This window comes from Sander vitreus, unplaced genomic scaffold (assembly GCF_031162955.1).
Source record: "Sander vitreus isolate 19-12246 unplaced genomic scaffold, sanVit1 ctg505_0, whole genome shotgun sequence".
Classification (NCBI taxonomy): Eukaryota; Metazoa; Chordata; class Actinopteri; order Perciformes; family Percidae; genus Sander; species Sander vitreus.
The window spans coordinates 19,317-32,500 of NW_027595607.1; the positions used below are offsets into that span (position 1 = coordinate 19,317).

General features: G+C 42.8%; 2 protein-coding genes across 4 annotated transcripts in view; both read left to right on the plus strand.

The window, feature by feature from the left end:
* The first annotated feature begins 2,316 nt into the window (after positions 1-2,316).
* Positions 2,317-8,701, plus strand: utp18 (UTP18 small subunit processome component). 3 transcript variants are annotated; one of them, XM_078245428.1, is made up of 13 exons: positions 2,317-2,699; positions 3,784-3,932; positions 4,947-5,042; positions 5,242-5,315; positions 5,548-5,663; positions 6,072-6,197; positions 6,311-6,485; positions 6,774-6,874; positions 7,051-7,141; positions 7,332-7,455; positions 7,620-7,794; positions 8,002-8,144; positions 8,362-8,701. In XM_078245428.1, the coding sequence occupies exons 1-13, from the start codon at positions 2,481-2,483 to the stop codon at positions 8,384-8,386; spliced, it is 1,614 nt and encodes a 537-aa protein (XP_078101554.1). In that variant the 5' UTR covers positions 2,317-2,480; the 3' UTR covers positions 8,387-8,701. The 3 variants fall into 3 exon arrangements, with proteins under 3 accessions (XP_078101554.1, XP_078101556.1, XP_078101555.1); XM_078245430.1 differs by having other exon boundaries at positions 7,057-7,141; XM_078245429.1 differs by having other exon boundaries at positions 5,551-5,663.
* Positions 8,702-8,978: 277 nt separating this feature from the next.
* btr30 (bloodthirsty-related gene family, member 30) overlaps positions 8,979-13,184 on the plus strand; it is an 11,306-nt gene continuing 7,100 nt past the window's right edge. The window contains exons 1-4 of the mRNA XM_078245427.1: positions 8,979-9,134; positions 10,930-11,056; positions 11,300-11,725; positions 13,072-13,176. Coding sequence (XP_078101553.1) covers positions 10,940-11,056; positions 11,300-11,725; positions 13,072-13,176 — 648 coding nt within the window. The 5' untranslated portion in view covers positions 8,979-9,134; positions 10,930-10,939. The remainder of the gene's footprint in view (positions 9,135-10,929; positions 11,057-11,299; positions 11,726-13,071; positions 13,177-13,184) is intronic.

Genomic DNA, 13,184 nt, shown 5'->3' on the forward strand with positions numbered 1-13,184 from the left:
TTTCCCAGAGGAGAAGAAGAATCAGAAGCACCCGCGAAAAACTGAATAGGAAAAATGGAGCGGGCCTTAGTTTCTAAACAGTGGAAATGTAACATGCACCACATATAATATATACAACCTTTTATTGTCCTCCTGAGGGCTCGGTTTGTTTCAGGGACGTATTAGAAGTATTTTAGTTTGGGTTTGTTTACATGATGCCTCCGTCACACAAACAACGGGGACATCTCCTGACGCAAGTCACGCAATGGTGTGTTTTCAGTGAGTGTCTGAAATGTTGTTTGGTCGTTATTTAATGAACACCACAGAGGGAATGAGGTAACGGTTTCCAACACAGCTTTTGTGTTTTTGAACATGTTCTATTAGGAACCCCAAATACTCTGTTACAGTAAAAGTGTGTAAGTATCACCCAGGAGAATGTAGTTGTTGTATTAAACCATTGTAGAAAGAGTAAAGGATCAACCAGCTGTGTGTTTAATGGTCTGATCATCTCAGCTGGACTTGTAGTCGTTATATTGTTGGCTAGTTTACTTTAGAATCAAACATCAGATTTATAAACTACATGTGTTTAATGAGCAGGAATCTTAATGTGTAAAGTAACTAGTAACTAAAGCTGGAACAGATGAATGTAGTGGAGTAACTAGTAACTAAAGCTGGAACAGATGAATGTAGTGGAGTAACTAAAGTAACTAGTAACTAAAGCTGGAACAGATGAATGTAGTGGAGTAACTAAAGTAACTAGTAACTAAAGCTGGAACAGATGAATGTAGTGGAGTCACTAAAGTAACTAGTAACTAAAGCTGGAACAGATGAATGTAGTGGAGTAACTAAAGTAACTAGTAACTAAAGCTGGAACAGATGAATGTAGTGGAGTAACTAAAGTAACTAGTAACTAAAGCTGGAACAGATGAATGTAGTGGAGTAACTAAAGGAACTAGTAACTAAAGCTGGAACAGATGAATGTAGTGGAGTAACTAAAGTAACTAGTAACTAAAGCTGGAACAGATGAATGTAGTGGAGTAACTAAAGTAACTAGTAACTAAAGCTGGAACAGATGAATGTAGTGGAGTAACTAAAGGAACTAGTAACTAAAGCTGGAACAGATGAATGTAGAGGAGTAACTAAAGTAACTAGTAACTAAAGCTGGAACAGATGAATGTAGTGGAGTCACTAAAGTAACTAGTAACTAAAGCTGTAACAGGTGAATGTAGCGGAGTAACTAAAGTAACTAGTAACTAAAGCTGGAACAGATGAATGTAGTGGATTAACTAAAGTAACTAGTAACTAAAGTAACTAGTAACTAAAGCTGGAACAGATGAATGTAGCGGAGTCACTAAAGTAACTAGTAACTAAAGTAACTAGTAACTAAAGCTGGAACAGATGAATGTAGTGGAGTAACTAAAGTAACTAGTAACTAAAGTAACTAGTAACTAAAGCTGGAACAGATGAATGTAGCGGAGTCACTAAAGTAACTAGTAACTAAAGTAACTAGTAACTAAAGCTGGAACAGATGAATGTAGCGGAGTAACTAAAGGAACTAGTAACTAAAGCTGGAACAGATGAATGTAGCGGAGTAACTAAAGTAACTAGTAACTAAAGCTGTAACAGATGAATGTAGCGGAGTAACTAAAGTAACTAGTAACTAAAGCTGGAACAGATGAATGTAGTGGAGTAACTAAAGTAACTAGTAACTAAAGCTGTAACAGATGAATGTAGCGGAGTAACTAAAGTAACTAGTAACTAAAGCTGTAACAGATGAATGTAGCGGAGTAACTAAAGTAACTAGTAACTAAAGCTGGAACAGATTAATGTAGTGGAGTAAAAAGTCCAATATTTCTCTCTGAAATGTAGCGGAGTAGAAGTAGAAAGTGGCATGAAAAGAAAAGACTCAAGTAAAGTACAAGTACCTCAACATTTGGACTGAAGTACAGTACTGGAATAAATGTACTTAGTTAAATTCCTCGCTGGGTTTAGTTTATGTAGCTGTTTGAGCAAAAACAATCTTCATTCATAAAGCAGAGATGATGAAAACAATCAGATTCAAACACAAAATGATGATTTTAGTATTATTGTATTTCATTTTTATTATTCTTTGTATAGTTTGTATTTAAGTTGTTTATTATTATTTTGTATAATAATATTGTAAAGAAGGAACTGAATTTTTTTCACAATAATTTGCAATATTTTGATTAGTTTTTATTAGTATTTTTATTGAAATGTTGTATCCGTTTTTTTATTATTATTTTAGGTTTTTCCCAACCTATTACCGCCAGTGAACACCAGGAGGCGGGCTTTTATTATTCTGGGTTCACAGGTCAGTGTTCCGGAAGCACATGAAGAAAAACACTGAACACCACCACATGTGGAACCAGAAGCTGCTGAACGCAGATTAATAACAGAAATATTAACAGTTTATTCCTTAATGTCTGTCCGCTGAGGGCTTAAATCTGTAGTTTTCTGTTGGGAGTTTGGTTTGGGAAAACATGGAGGACGTGAATGTTATCAAGCTGCCGACGACGGAGGAGAGAAAAACGGCCAAGAAAAGGACCCGAGCACCGAAGTTTAACCCGAAGGAAGAGGAGGAGAAACGGCGGAGAAACGTGCAGTGTGTGTCGGTGCTGGGAGAGGAAGACAGCTCGGTGAAGCTGCTGGAGGAACTGGTGTTCGGGGCAGAGGAACAGCTGCTGGAGAGACTCGGCGAGGTAACTCCTCACCAGACCCCAGTCACAAATACAGCAATTTAAGAGAGCAGTGGAGCAGTAGTAGTCAGATCCTTTACTGCAGGGAAATACTAAGACCACACTGTAAAAATACTCTGTTACAGTAAAAGTACACACACACACACACACACAGTGACACACACCATCTCAGCTGGACTTGTAGCCGTTATATTGTTGGCTAGTTTACTTTAGAATCAAACATCAGATTTATAAACTACATGTGTTTAATGAGCAGGAATCTTAATGTGTAAAGTAACTAGTAACTAAAGCTGGAACAGATGAATGTAGTGGAGTAACTAAAGTAACTAGTAACTAAAGCTGGAACAGATGAATGTAGTGGAGTAACTAAAGTAACTAGTAACTAAAACTGGAACAGATGAATGTAGTGGAGTAACTAAAGTAACTAGTAACTAAAGCTGGAACAGATGAATGTAGCGGAGTCACTAAAGTAACTAGTAACTAAAACTGGAACAGATGAATGTAGCGGAGTCACTAAAGTAACTAGTAACTAAAACTGGAACAGATGAATTTAGTGGAGTAACTAAAGTAACTAGTAACTAAAACTGGAACAGATGAATGTAGTGGAGTAAAAAGTACAATATTTCTCTCTGAAATGTAGCGGAGTAGAAGTAGAAAGTGGCATGAAAAGAAAAGACTCAAGTAAAGTACAAGTACCTCAACATTTGGACTCAAGTACAGTACTGGAGTAGATGTACTTAGTTACATTCCAGCACTGCTTCTCACCAGACCTCGTTCACAAAACTGTCAATTTAAAGTAGCAGTAAATAGGGCTGCACAATATATTGTATTATAATCATCGTGATATCAACTGGCGCAATAAACGGAGAGTGTTAGTTTAGACACACACATACACACACAGTCGCACACACGCACACATATATACAGACTGACACACACACACAGTCGCACACATATATACAGACTGACACACACACACAGACACAGACATGTATTGTTATCATCATCCTCTCTAAACTTAGAGAGAGAATGTTAGTTACTCTCAGTTCACTGTTGGAGTCTGACATCATTTCCTGTCCCTGAGCAGGAGGATGTGGCGGAGCAGACTGGAAGCTTATTGGTGGAGGACGGAGACGATGAGTCGGGGGAATCGGAGGCCGAGGACGCAGCTCGCCTGCAGCGCCGGCCAATCAGAGCGGCCGCCTGGGTGGACGAGGATGACGATCGGGAGGAAGAGTGAGTGTCTGCACTCAGCACGCTCACAGGCCCACTCAAAGAGAAAGGGCTTTTATTTTGGAAGGGTAAAGCAGCGTCTGCACTCAGCACGCTGTCCTGTCTGTCTGTCTGTCCAACAGACAAACACAGAAGAAGCAGCAAACTGGAAATCAACAAGTTACATCAGTAGGCAATAATCCATTATGGTCTGTCGATGCAGAATCATCCAGGTCTGCATCGCGATGCATCGATGCAGTGATTAATTAACACCCCCAAAAGAGATAAGCATTGTGGGAAATGATAACAATAACAATCCCTCAAAATGTGTCCAAGATGAATTGACCTAAACAACAGAACATAAAGCTGAATATGAGAATCAGAAAGCAGTTTATTACCGCAGGAGTTCCTCTACGTGGGGATGTTGGTGCTGAAACACAAACAAACATACAGGCTTCGTACATTTTGAAAAAAACTGGAAAAGGTTTTGGAAAGATAAAAACACCCAGAAAGTTTTGGAAAAGTTATGGAAACACAGCATAATAATATGTGATTAGTTAAAAAAAAAATGTATTTCACGCCGTCTTAACTTCAACGTTTCTATTCGGCGTGCGATATTATGAACACATAAATTGTCATTCATTTGATTGTTGAACGTCTGAGGGTAAACTTTAACACAGATTTGTATTCTTATTGTATAATGTCGACTGACATTTTCAGGAATACATAGTCATGGAAATTTGCCGAAAAGTATTGGTTAAAATGCGTATGAACCCTGAACATAGTAAACATTAATAAGAATGAACAATAAATACAGAAACAGTGACAAATACTATATACAAAATCTCAGTTTTACCGTCCAGAGTATGGCTGTGTCGGACTCTAACGAGATTATTTAAATATGAATATGACTTTAAGCAGCTTTTGTGCGTGGTGTGCGTACGACGTGAAAGACAGAAGCCTTACCTTTGTGCTGCAGGAGGAATTGGTCTGTGTGATGTAATCATTGTAATAGTTTGAGTCCTGTTTGTGTCTCAGGGTGGACATGAAGCACCGTTACCGTAGAGACCTGATCAGAGGAGACGCCGAGTCCACCATGACCAAAGAGAAGCTACAGCAGAGGATGAGAGAGCAGTAAGTACACACACACACACACACACACACACACACATATATACACACACACACGCACGCACACAAATATACACACACACGCACACAGACACACACACACACATATATATACACACACACACATACAAACACACAGACACACACACACACACATATTAACGTGTGTGTGTGTGTGTGTGTGTGTGTGTGTGTGTGTCAGGTTTCAGAAGGCGATGGGAGGAACTCCATCGTGGGCAGAGAGCAGCGTGAAGAAGAAAAAGAAGAAGAAGAAAGGTAGACCCCTTCTAACCAGACCAGATGTTCAAACTGATTTCATGCTACACTTGAATCAGATATCCACTCACATGTCTGCTAACTAAACTAGTTGTAGTACCAGAGTCCATTTAAAAGGCTGCTGATTTCATCTTCTCTTAGTTATGGACAACACACTTGTGTCTGAGCAACAAATACAGTAACTTTTAAGAAGTAACTTTGAGATTGACCAAATGTTTGTGTGTTCCTGCAGCAGCCGATGATGATGATGATGAGAAGGAGGAGGATGATGATGAGGATGAAGAGCTGCTGAGAAGGACAGGAAACTTTGTGGGGTCTTCAGACAGTCTGCCCAGCGGCGTCCTGAGGGTCAGTAGCTTCTTTTACATTCAACAGAAATATTAAAAGAAACAGAATCAGACGCGTGCTGGATGTTTGCAGTCAGCACGTTTGTCCAGATGAAGACCAAACTCTCGCGAGATCTGGCAACACAGAGAAGCTAACGTTCTTACAAAACGAATGTACCCAAAGCTAAGTACATGTTTTAGCTGTGTAAATATCTAACTACAAATGAAGTATACAAATATAACTTTCATCCATCCACACCACGTTCACTACACTTTGAAACGAGGCCACGCCCCTTTAGGAGACAGGAAGTGTGGACTGTTTATAGTTTAGTTTTCTTCAGGATGTTGTTGCCTGATCATGTGATCATGTCATCACGTGACTGTCTGTCGTATCAAACTTCCAGTCGATGACGTTTGCTCTCTCTCTCAGATGAAGAAATGTCTCCATGCCAACAGCGCGCGTCCATCGGAGGACAGACTGACCACCGTCCAGTTCCACCCCTCCGCTCAGGTCGTCATGACAGCTGGCCTCGACCAATCGGTGTCCCTCTTCCAGGTACAGACAGCCAATCAGCTCTCTGTAATGTCAGAGTCCTTGTTTATATACTACTTTTTCTTGGTAGAAGACTAAAAAAACTGTGTGTGTGTCTCTGTGTGTGTGTGGTTCAGGTGGATGGGAAGACCAACCCTAAGATCCAGAGCATCCACCTGGAGAGGTTCCCGGTGCACCGAGCTCAGTTCAGCGTTGACGGGGAGACGGTGATCGCCACCAGCCTGAAGAACAAGATGTTCTACGTGTACGACATGATGGAGGGCCGCGTCACGCCCGTGCACACCATCAGAGGTAGGGCCGACAACCAATAGCCTTCATTCCAATAATAAACAGACATTTGAATGTGTAGATGTATATGTGAAGCTTGTCTATTGTAATCATCCACAGCCGCTTTATTTTACACAAGCGGCCAAAGGCCAGTTTATGCTTCAGCAGTGAGTCGTAGCTGTGGCTACGTGGAGATACGGCCCCTACGCCGTAGCAGCTGGATGTAGCCTCAGGGCTGATTTGTGTGTGTGTGTGTGTGTGTGTGTGTGTGTGTGTGTGTGTGTGCGCGCGCGTCTGTGTTGTCTTTATCAGGGCTGAATGAAGCCAGAGTGAAGGAGTTCTCTGTTTGTCCTGAAGGAGGCACTCTGCTGCTCACCGGGACCAAAGGATACCTGCACCTCCTCACACTCAAGGTGACTGTCTTTCTCTCTGTCTGTCTGTCTCTCTCTCTCTGTCTGTGTCTGTCTCTCTCTTTGTGATGTCACAGCTTCAGTTTTCTTTCTCTCTTTTTGGACATTTCGAATCATTTTTAAAACTATAAGATAATGAAGTGAATGTGTATAATAATTGTAAATGTGTGTGTGTTGAGACTAAGGAGGTGGTCAGCAGTCTGAAGATAAACGGTGATGTCAGCGGCGTCGCCTTCTCTCCCGACGGCAGCAAAGTGTTCGCCAACTCTGGTAGGTAGACAGAGAGACAGGCAGACAGACACAGAGAGAGAGACTGACAGAGAGGCAGGCAGGCAGGCTGACAGACTGACTGACAGAGAGAGAGAGAGAGAGACACAGACAGACAGACCGTTAATGTTATGTAACTGTGTGTGTGTGTGTGTGTCTGTGTCTGTCTCTCTCTCTCTCTCTGTGTGTGTAGAGGACGGTGAGGTGTATGTGTGGGACCTGCGTTCTAGCCGCTGTGTGAACAGGTTTCCAGACGACGGCTGTGTGAAGGGGACGTCCATCGCCGCCTCGCGGAACGGACAGTATCTCGCCTGCGGGTAGGACACGCCCACAGACCCATCCTGTTCTCTGATTGGCTGACAGCTGTCTGTTAGAATCACATACATACATATTAGGGCTGTCAATCGGTTCAAATATTGAATTGAGAATAAATGTTGTTTAAAAGGGATCTTTTATTATTCTTGGTGTCTCTGTGTTGCAGCTCGGAGTCGGGCGTGGTCAACATCTACTCCCAGGAGGCGTGTCTTAACTCAGCCAATCCCAGGCCTCTGAGAGCGGTGATGAACCTGCTGACCTCGGCCACCGCTCTGACCTTTAACCCCTCCTCTGAGATCCTCGCCATTGCGTCCCGGGCCGACGACGAGGCCATACGCCTGGTGAGATGATGGGGGCGCTTAGAGAACTCTTACTGGGTCTCTGACTGTCTCTGTGTCTGTCTGTCTGTCTGTCTGTGTGTCTCTCTCTCTCTCTCTCTCTCTCTCTGTCTGTGTGTCTGTCTCTGTCTGTGTATCTGTCTCTGTCTGTGTATCTGTCTCTGTGTCTGTCTCTGAAACCCTCTCTCTGTGGTCTTTGTGTCCCGTCAGGTCCACCTGCCGAGTCTCTCCGTCTTCTCTAACTTCCCCGTCTCCAAGAGGAAGATAGTTTATCGGGCCAGCTGCCTGGACTTCTCCCCGCACAGCGGCTTCTTCTCATTGGCCAACAACAAAGGACACGCCCCTCTCTTCAGGTCAGCCAGCCAACCAGCTCCACCAGTTTTTATTTACACCCGTTTAGTGTAGTCCCTCTTTATATTTAGATTGTTATCATTACAATCAGGCTCCGGGGTGTGGCATCATCCACCCCAAACTAAAGATCCTAATCTTTGTGTGTGTGTGTGTGTGTGTGTGTGTGTGTGTGTGTGTGTGTGTGTGTCTCGCTCTCGCTCTCGCTCTCTGTGTGTGTAGGTTGCTGCATTACAAAGACTTCTGAGGAGAAAGTGGAGCGTGGATCATCAGGTCCGACCAGTCCTCTGTGGTTTTTTCTCCCGTTTTTATTCCCTGTCAACGCTGCCCTCTTCCATCACGTCTGAATCCTCACACGTCACCTCTTTGAACGCAGCAGCGGGGAAATATTCCAACCTGTCGCTTCAAGAAATAATAAACATCTGCTAAGGGATGATGTGTCAACACAAGGTTGAAGGGACTTGTAGTTCTTGTGGCTAAAACGTGAAAAAAAAGTTGTGGAGCGTTGTGATGTTTTATTATCTGTATGAAGTGATTGTATAAAAGAACTTAAACAGTTTAATGCGTGTGACGTCTGTGTGTTTTTACCCAGAATACCAAGCGGCCAGACTTTTGCACATTACGTTTTGCAACAAAACTTATTTAGTTGTAGTATAGTATGTATATAATGTGTTTATTACAGTCAGCGTTACATAACTAGGTAAGAATCAGCCAATCACATGCTGCCAAACTGGATTCACCACTTCACACACACACAGGCAGACACACAACAGCAACAGACAGACACACACACACACATACAGTAACACACACACATAGTTACACACACACACACACACACATTGAGATGCTTGTTTAACATGTGCAACACATGTTAAACAAGCATCTCAGCTCACGTGGGAACTCCGAGCACCTGTGAGTCCCCGCCCACCCGTGACGTCACAGACCAACAAGTTTCAGGGTCGGACAGAAAAGAGTCCCAGAAAGGAAGAAAGGTAAGAAACTGTTTGGTTCTTTAAATCTCTTGTGGGGAAAAGCTTCTAAACTCCAGTCAACTTTATTTATAAAAAACTAAATCAGAAATGTGCCTCAAAGGATTGCTTAGTCTGATTCTGTCATCCTGAGAGTTGAGGTGGTTACTGTCTCTTTTCAGTCAACTACAAATGCGTTGTAGGAACTATTAGCTAAGATAGAGCTTTTAGCCCCGAAATCTCCATCACCAAACTCCACCAGACTCCATGTAAATAATTTTTAGTACTTCAGTACTTTTAGCGTGTATAGAGCCAGCATATCTCCACCAGACTCCATGTAAATAATCAGGACTTTTAGCGTGTATAGAGCCAGCATATCTCCACCAGACTCCATGTAAATAATCAGGACTTTTAGCGTGTATAGAGCCAGCATATCTCCACCAGACTCCATGTAAATAATCAGGACTTTTAGCGTGTATAGAGCCAGCATATCTCCACATGTAAATGGGTGAATTAAGGGTTTATTTCAACCAAACCAGAGTGGTGATTGTTGGAACAGTGGAAAGATGAACCAAGACGGCTTTTGATAGTTTTATTTAGTTTCTGTCCACTTTGAAGAAGTGTGTTTTACGATGATAAAAGTCCTGATTATTTACATGGAGTCTGGTGGGTTTGGTGATGGTGATTTCAGGGCTGTTTAATAAACTTAAACTAAAGGTCAAAATAAGCTCTCAAAATGTTGTAAAAAGAAGCAGAAAGGTCTGATGAGTAAAGTGACATATCAGATAAGGAGGTATTATTATCATTAATATTAAAGAAGGGATATAATAATAACCACACACTTTAAATGGAACTAACAACGTGTGAATAAAGTTTGTTTATTTCTGCTTTTAACTACAGAACCGTAGCTTAGCGTAGCTTAGTTTATACACAAAGCTGTCTGTCTCTTTCTCTCTAACCTGTCTGTCTTTCTCTGTAACCTGTCTGTCTCTCTGTGTTTTAGTGACTCGTGTGTTTTAGTCAGTGTTGTTTCTGAGACTTGTGTGTGTGTGTTGGAGGTTAGCAGTGTGAGCAGGAATGCAGTCTGAACCAGAATAACGTGAACCTTTGTGACTTTAGACTTCCTCTTTAACCCTGTTAGGATCCAACACAAACATGAGGCTACAAACTGCCACCATGCAGAGTTTCTAATCTCTCTCCATATGATGGATTGCAAAAAAAAAAAGTCCCACTACGGCCACGCCAAGACCCGCCCTTCAATAGCAAGCTCGATTGGTTGGGGTGAGGCATTGACCTGGTTAGGATAGCGGATTGGACAGGGGATGGGACCTGTACAAATGGGGTTACGTTACCTTGCGTAAGCATGGACGCCTGGCCAATAGTAGCTATTGAAGGGCGGGTCTTGGCGTGGCCATAGTGGGGGGAAAAATATCGCGGCCTGGAGCACACAGAGAGGGAAGTCCCGCCCCTTCCTGTGTCCACCATAGGACTTTATTTCAATAAAAATCTGAATCTGAAATAATATTTTGATTGATTCTGATTGAGCCAAATATTACACATATGATGATTGGCGCTGTTTTTCAACGTATACGGTATTTGTTACTTTTCCTGAAGTTTTTGTAGCTTTTATTTAACGTTTTTGTCTTACAACAGGATCTAAACATTATCTGTGTCTCCACTTTCACTCCCGGAAACATTTTAACTGAAATAAAGTCCCACAGTGGAAACAGGAAGGGCCACTCCACCTCTCTATAAAAGAATAATATGAGTGTAATATTAGTGTGCATGTGAGCGTTAAACCCCGTGATGTTTCCTGCAGCAGCAGGGCGATGATGGAGGGGGCGGCACCCCCAGATCTGTTCTCAGAGCAGGAGTTAACCTGCTCCATCTGTCTGGATCTGTTCAACCAACCGGTCTCCACTCCCTGTGGACACAACTTCTGTCAGGTAACACACGCACACACACACACACACACACACACACACACACACACACACACAGACACACGCTTCTTAAAACTGAATTCTGTCTCATTTCCTCCACCAGACTCCATGTAAATAATCATAATGATAATAAATAAATCAATAATTGTTCCATCAGACACTGTGTGTGTGTTTGTGTGTGTCGATACATCTGTTAGAAACTTCCTGTGTTTGTCTTTAATGTTTCTTCTTCTCTTGTATCTGAAGGCGTGTATCGGAGGTTATTGGGCATCTGGCGCGGCGTGCACCTGTCCTCTCTGCAAGCGCCAGTTCGACGAACGCCCTCAGCTCAGCGTCAACAAAGTCTTTGCTCTCATCGCCGAGAAATTCAAACTGAGCCGCTATGGCGCCGCAGGGTTATCTACGTTGGCCGGGAACGGGATGCCAGCGCCTGCGGCGACCCAAGACGACCCGTCCGTGGCGGCGCCGCCCAGCGAGCACGTGGTGTGGTGTGACGTGTGCACGGGCCTGAAGCAGCCGGCGGTCAGCTCCTGCCTCACCTGCACCGCCTCGTACTGCTCGCTGCACCTGCAGCCGCACCACAGCACGCCGTTCTACGCCAAACACCCGCTGATGGCGCCGCAGGACGCGCTGCGGGGGCGCACCTGCCGAGTGCACCGCCGCCTGCTGGAGGTGAGAGAAAATGCATCCTCACTGGGACGTTTGGGGGGTTAAAATACAACAAGATCCTGTTTTTTAGATCATCGTGTCAGTGTTTCATTTAAAATGGAAACCGGAACGTATCTTTATTATTAGTATAACCAGGATGTATCATGTTATTAATAAGAGACAATAATATATATGGCTCTCTAACTGGTGAATCACTGCACAAAACTGGACCGCTGTCAGACATATTCAGTGTGCTCCCTGGCTTTGTGGAAGACTAAGGTGTTTGTATTTGGCGGGTGGTTTTAGGAGTCCTTCCTCAAGAAAATGAGACGTGTTGTTCTCTTCGTAATTGTGTTGTGTCTCTTTGTAGTTGTGTCTCTTCGTAGTCGTGTTGTGTCTCTCAGTAGATGTGTTGTGTCTTCGTAGTTGTGTCTTTTTGTAGTCGTGTTGTCTCTTAGTAGACGTGTTGTTCTCTTCATAGTTGTGTATATTTGTAGTCGTGTTGTGTCTCTCAGTAGATGTGTTGTGTCTTCGTAGTTGTGTCTCTTCGTAGTTGTGTTGTGTCTCTTCGTAGTTGTGTTGTGTCTCTTCGTAGTCGTGTTGTGTCTCTTAGTAGTTGTCTCTTAGTAGTTGTGTCTCTTCGTAGGTGTGTTGTGTCTCTTCGTAGTCGTGTTGTGTCTCTTCGTAGTCGTGTTGTGTCTCTTCGTAGTCGTGTTGTGTCTCTTTGTAGTTGTATTGTGTCTTTTCGTAGTCGTGTCTCTTCGTAGTCGTGTTGTGTCTCTTCGTAGTTGTGTTGTTTCTTTTCGTAGTCGTGTTGTGTCTCTTTGTAGTCGTGTTGTGTCTCTTTTTTCACAACTTTGGACCGTTATCTCCATATCTGTGTCTAAAACGTCAGAGCTAATATTAAATACATAACCATCAGAAAGCTTAAAGACCAAACTTCCAGATAAAGAAGTAGTTCCATTCATTCAGCACCTAAACCTTAGAATGGAGAGAACCCTGAGAGATTGGATATTGTTCATATAAACCTGATTGTGATTAACATTAACCATCTCCTGTTCCAGGACATTATATGTTTTATACTTTAGATACGCTGTAAGGTTTTCTAAATCCAAGCACACTGGATTTACTGCCATATCAGAAGGCCTCGTGTTTATGAAGATACCCGTTACATCATCAGTCATATTATATATTTCATATGTTGTTTTATGCTTAATAATGTCCCTTGTCATGTTTCCATATTTTATTATTAGGGCAGTAACTACCCTTTATTTTTATTATTATATCTTTTCATTATTGTGAGTATATCATTCATTGTTGCTGAGTCCAAACTCCTCCCTCTCTGACCTGCTGATGTGTTCACTGTCCAGGTGTACTGTCGGACATGTGAGCGCTGCATCTGTGCCCTCTGTGTGCTGGACGAACATCGGATCCACAAAACTGTCTCGGTGCAGACGGAGAGACTCAGCAAACAGGTAGACAC

Coding starts and splice junctions, on each gene's coding strand:
- utp18 (XM_078245428.1), top strand. CDS start 2,481: ATGGAGGACGTGAATGTTATCAAGCTGCCGACGACGGAGGAGAGAAAA. Junction 2,700..3,783: donor TGCTGGAGAGACTCGGCGAG/GTAACTCCTCAC, acceptor GTCCCTGAGCAG/GAGGATGTGGCGGAGCAGAC. Junction 6,875..7,050: donor TGCACCTCCTCACACTCAAG/GTGACTGTCTTT, acceptor GTGTGTGTTGAG/ACTAAGGAGGTGGTCAGCAG.